Below are 6000 nucleotides of genomic sequence, written 5' to 3' on the forward strand. Positions count from 1 at the left end.
AACTGTTGGGATAATCTGTAGAGACAGTCAATAATCACTTTAACATCACACACAGTACACGATAACCAATTAAACAGGATAATTATCCTCCAAGTAGGATTTCACTGGGAATTCCTGATAATAAAGCAAACCTTAGATGCTTAAGGTGTGAAGTTCTACTAATGGAAAATGCAGCTCTCTGAATAGAGATAAACCCAAGATATGCTCAAAAAAAAAAGCTTGCTTTGGCGCAATTTCTTATGACAACGATACCATTTTGTCACATCTTCCACCTCTACCTCACATCAATTAGACCATAATGACCAGGCCAGACCAGACAGGCTGACTGCCGTAAAGGAGCTCACAGGTGAACGTAGTACTCCTCCTGGATGCGCTCCGCGATCAGCTTGCTGTTAGCCACGCCGAGTTTAGTGGGTTTGTCCGGCTTTCCACACACCAGCTCACACTTCTTGTCCTGGTTCATCCGTACCTGGTACAGCGTGTTAACGATACGGTCCCCTCGTAGAACCTCACCTGGCCATGCATCACCATCAACCCAGAAAGGGGAGAAAAGTCAAAACTGTGAGGACCAATTCTTTTACAACACATTCCTTTGTTTTTAGAGCTTTTACAGCAGCTTATAATTCATATGCAAACAGTTTACCTAGATTCTCTGCCTTGTACACAACGTCCGTGGGCTGGCAGAAAGAAAGAGAGTAGTACTCGTATGGCAGCTGGGTCCTCGAACTGGTCAGTTTGACTGCCTACACGTGACAAAAAGGCAAAAAAGGGTCCACTGTTTTGTTAAAACATGCTGTTTTAAGCCATTCTGAGGACCGAATCTGGGAGCTTTGCCTTCAATTAGCTGTGCTTTGTGACTGATTCACCTGCGAGACGCGACAGAAGCCGAGAGACGAGACACGCAGACCTCTCACTCAGTGTTTCAGACTCCAGGCTCGGAGCCGCTGCACTGTACAGTTCAGTGTTTCTCTGCTGTTCACACCTCGATCAGCTCCAAAAGGGATTAATCAGCTGATAATATCAGGAATTTTAACCAGGAAACCACAGTTATGCAGTTCAGGGGTTTCAGGACTGGAGCTGAACTCTGAACTAACTGCACCAGCAAACTCACAGAACCACGTCTGTCGACACACGACGTCGTTTTCCGCCCCACGACATTCAGTCTGATATTTAACGTTTGTGTTTCTCCATTTAAACGTCATTTAAATCAGAAACAGAGAGTGAAGTTATACCGGCGGTCCGCGGCTCCGTTAGGGGTACGACTGTTCATCTCTCGGCTGTGAACATGAGCTGAAGTGATCTAAAGGCCAGCATTGATCACATCTGTGTTAATGAGCTGATGTCGTTATCGGGTTTTTCTCCTCTTTATGAACACCGTGGGATCCTTTACCCACCCTGACGTGAAGAGCCGGTGGGCTTCTGTGCTTTAAATGCTGTGAGAGACTCTCCAGAATAGGGAGAGGGGCTGAGTATGAGATGAATATAAATGTCAGGAAAACACAAATTTGGTATCTTTGCGCCAGTTTAAGTGGGAGCCGGAGTTCAGGGGGAAACTGTATAAGGATCTCAGCCTGTTTTATCGACTTTGTCCAGGTCACGTTTTTTCTCTTCCACAGTAAAGAGAGTGATTTTAGTCGTCCTTCACCTCTAATTACGTTTGTGCGAAACAGCAAAACCACAAATTCGGTCCCAGATATGGCAGCCAAGACAGAAAAATCATGTGACAAACCCTGAAATTGGTTTAGGGAGCCTACAAATTAAATCAGTCTTTAACTACACGAGTTAAGTGGCTGATCTCAAGTAAGAATCTTAGACTTTTGACAGACCTTGATCTCAACAGGGTCATCCTGATGAAAATCTATAGGCGCTACACCAGGCACGTAGAAGGGCTTGACCAAAGGCAGTGTGGAGAGCAGCAGCACGACCCACGTCTCCTGCAGAACAAACATAAAGCCGGAGAACAGTTACAGACTGACTGAGAGATCACAGCAATCACACAACAGACCAGGGGTGTCGAACTCAACCCCTCAAATGGCCACATTAAAAAATACGGATCGTTTACATTTTAATACGACAGACACTCAACAGCAAAACGCAGCCACTTGTAGGAAACCTTCACGTTACAAGTAACTGACATAACAGCGACCTCTGCCACAAATACCTGTTAGGTCTCTTTAAACGTCTCCAAGATCTTATAAGTCTACCTGGGTGCTTGATCTTCACACCTGACATCTTACCTTGGCTGCACGCTCATTAATTCTTGACGCCAGCTTCTGAGCTGCTGAGTGTTCGGAGTGATTAGGGTGTTTATCGCCGCTGTCGGAACGTTTATGCCGTTTTCCAGTTTATAATTTGGAAGCTTTTGTTTTTCTTTAAATTGTGTGTAAATTTCATGATGAATGGACCAGAAGTGACTTGGAAAGACGTCTGGTTCCATTGACTTCCATTAAAAGCACGTTTTTCCATTCTCCTGTAAAGCTACCATATTGGAGATATGAGGTTTTGTTCCGACAGCAGCGATGTGTCGGTTAAACAGCAGCTGCAACGCAGTTGGTGTGTTTGGTGACACGACGTGTACAATTGGGTAAAATCTGCTGTCCCACTGTTGTTGTTGAGGAGTGTGTCAGTGCAAAGTACAGCGCAGTGCATGCTGGGGACTGTAGCTAAGATTAAGTGACCCTTATTAGTCCCACAACGGGGAAATTCCACCTCCGCATTTAACCCATCCGTGAAGTGAAGGGGCTGAGTTGGACTGTACCACAGACCAACTCTGAAGACCACTGATCTGGACAATTTCGGTCCAAGCCGACAGAGAATGACGACAAAAGGTTGGTACAAGGAGAAATGGAGGAACTGATATGTAATTTAAGATCATGAAATCTTAATTCAGAAAGCCAGCCAGTTCTAATGAGACACTGAAGAAATCTGTTCAAGCTGAGTCAGTCTGGAACGTGTACGTGTTAAAATCTGAACCAAAAAAGCACCGGAGATGTGGGACATTAGGGAACGTAGCAGATCACGTACACAGACCATGTACTGGAGTTAAAGTAGAGACACCCAAGGTAAAATATTCCTCCAGTAAAAGTAGAAGTTCCTCCATTTAGACCTCCACTTGAGTAAAAGTACTAAAGTATTTACCTTCAAATGTACTTAAGTATAAAGTAAAAGTACTAAAAGAGTAATTCTGGCTCTGATCTGGTCCTGTTATAATTTTTATAACCAGACTGGCTTCATGAACTCATTTCAGGTGAAAGTCCTCCAGCGTCTCTCTTGGTAAACCAGTCTTTTAATAGAACGTCATTAATTAGTGACGCTGACGTCTATTAAAATGATCAGAAGCACAAAACACTGAAGGTAAACAGTTTCCATCAGGGAGAACCGAGTGGCTCTGAAATCACTTTTTACACACAAGCAAAGTTTCAGTTTCAGATTTATTTACAACTTAGTTCCAAGTTTAAGTTGAATAAAAACTGGCTTTAAACTCAGGATCACAGATGAGCTCCTTTACTATGTTGATCTGTAGGCGTCTGTTCATAAACATAAACCAGCCCAAACTCATTTACTATAAAATGAAATGGTGTTTGTAGAAATTCAGAAAAAATCCGCGTCAGTCTCGACTGCATATGTGGACATATTTCTATATTGAGCTCTATTTACACAAAGTTAGGTTAGTTCATCATTTATGTTGAACAGACTCTCCCAAAGTTTTACGCTGCTGCGCTGACGTTGAACCGCGTGCTGCACTGGGTCGGTATGACCAACAGGTCAAAACCAGCTCTAAACAAAGTGACCGCTGGGCCCTGATTGGTGCTCTGGCTTTGCGCTTCTTTCGTTTTGACATGTGACGTTTTTATACACACAGAAACCAAAAGGAACGACAGATTTCTCAAAATGTAGGAGGAAAAAGTCGGATATTAGACTCTGAAATGTAGTGGAGTGAAAGGAAAAAGTCGCCCAGAACGGAGAAACTTCAGTACAGATACACCAAAAATACTAAAGTACAGAAACTCATTACATTTACTCAGTTACTCTACACCTCTGATGTGGTAGTCAGTTACGTTTTATACTACACTCCAATAATCCAGCACTTAAAATACTATGGTTTACATCAAGATGGGCGAAACGGCAAAAACAAAACATGAAAAGGTAAAATCAGGTCACACCAACCGTGACGGGTCAAGTTGTCTGACACCAGGTAAGTTGGAACAAAGCAGTGCCACATTTACTTGTGTTGAGCATTTCACACACTGTGCTGCACTAAATCCAATTAAACAGCACTGCTAATTAAGCACAAAACACACAGCTGGTAAATGGGTTTTAACCTCTTAGGCTCCTTGGAACCACCGGTGGCTCCAAACCACACTTGGTCATGTTCTTCATAACGTTCATACTCCATAAGCTCCATTCAGAAGCTGGGCGTCGTGTGAGGCTGTAGCCCTTCTCTCCAGTCTAATAGACGGTGATGTCATTTTAAACCCTTATAATAAAAGAAGCTGAACTTTGTTTTTCTACTGAAAGTCGACCCGTTTTTCCCCAAATCTGGGCTCTAAACTATAAACAGACGGCGTCTCTTCAGTGATCTGCTCTGGAAACATCACTTTTAGAGAACAACACAAAGAGCTTCGGAGATTTTTGGCCTTCAGCAGGAAATTGTAAACATATAGTGACATGTGGAGATCATAAAACACACGTTCTGTTTATTTGAGGAGCTTTTACAAAATAAAATTAATTTTATTTTTATGCAGTTACGGAATAAGTTGCCTTACGATTTTGTCACGTGAATTCAGATGGACAAACCAAAACATAGCCTGGAGAAGAAGAGGTGAAACACCAGTTCTGTTCATTGGAGGGGAACTTTTACAAACAAACAAACAAACTGGTGCTTAGACAAGCGCATCGCTGCTCTCAGAACAAAACCTCGTATATCCACATTTTTGTCTTTTTTTTCAGTTTCTGTCAGTTTGAAAGGACCCGTGGTCCTATACATTGTGTGTAAATTTCACGACGAATGGACGAACAGAAACGACCTAAAATGACTTGGAAAGACGTCTGGTTCCATTGACTTGCATTACAAGCGAGGCGTGTTTTTCCCTTCTCCTGTAAAGTTGGCGTTTGGGAGATGCGGAGGTTCTGACCCGACACCAGCGATGTTCTGGCACAGAACAGAAACCCGAGCATCTACAGGAGCAATGAAAGTGTTCGTCTGGCAGGGAACTAAACGGGTAAGTTAAGAGTGTCGCGTTCAGGTCCATTTACTGGCTACTTAACGCGAAACTGGGCATCATGTCAACTGTGAACGACCCAATCAGGAGGACTGTGGCGGTTCTGGCCGTTTCTGGAGCGGCATTAGTCTCTCTGAGCGGGGAAAAAGAAAGCCGTCGTCTGTTTTCCCCTCAGACGTGGCTCAAAATCATCGCTAGACGGCGAAGGAAACTTACAAAGCCGGTATTTCCAAACCGGGCTAGCTAAGCTGCGGCTGGAGGAAGAGCTAAGTGGCTAAGCTAGTTAGCTCATCCTTATCGGTCGCCGAACCGCCTCGCTCGGCCGGACGGACAGCACACGGAGACAAGCGGGTCCACACAGCCCGGCAACCCCGCGCCGGGTCCGCTAAACCGGAGCCGCCCGAAAACCGACAGACCGGATTTTATATTTCAAAACACAGCGATCGTTTCCACTCACCATCGCGGCCGCCATCTTCAATACACGTGTCATTCCAGACGTCACGGGAGACGTGTGCGCGTGCGCCCGCGAGCGACTTCAGACAGGGCCTAAACGCTCCGGCAGCGCGCGAGGCTTCTACATGGGGCTCCAGGTACTATTTGGGTGGTGGATCGTTCTCAGCACTGCAGTGACACTGACGTGGTGGTGGTGGTGTGTTAGTGTGTGTTGCGCTGGTGCGAGTGGATCAGACACAGCAGTGCTGCTGGAGTTTTTAAACACTGTGTCCACTCACTGTCCACTCTATTAGACACTCCTACCTTGTCGGTTCACCTTGTAGAT

The 6000-nt window shown here is 44.7% G+C and overlaps 1 protein-coding gene across 1 annotated transcript in view; it reads right to left on the reverse strand.

Moving 5' to 3' along the window:
• tm9sf4 (transmembrane 9 superfamily protein member 4) overlaps positions 1-5770 on the reverse strand; it is a 29171-nt gene extending 23401 nt beyond the window's left edge. The window contains exons 1-4 of the mRNA XM_017720165.2: positions 5680-5770; positions 1827-1934; positions 644-743; positions 345-513 (exon numbers count right to left, since the gene is read on the reverse strand). Coding sequence (XP_017575654.1) covers positions 345-513; positions 644-743; positions 1827-1934; positions 5680-5712 — 410 coding nt within the window. The 5' untranslated portion in view covers positions 5713-5770. The remainder of the gene's footprint in view (positions 1-344; positions 514-643; positions 744-1826; positions 1935-5679) is intronic.
• Between the last annotated feature and the right edge of the window lie 230 nt (positions 5771-6000).

The sequence above is a fragment of the Pygocentrus nattereri genome, chromosome 9, assembly GCF_015220715.1.
Source record: "Pygocentrus nattereri isolate fPygNat1 chromosome 9, fPygNat1.pri, whole genome shotgun sequence".
In the NCBI taxonomy this organism is placed as follows: Eukaryota; Metazoa; Chordata; class Actinopteri; order Characiformes; family Serrasalmidae; genus Pygocentrus; species Pygocentrus nattereri.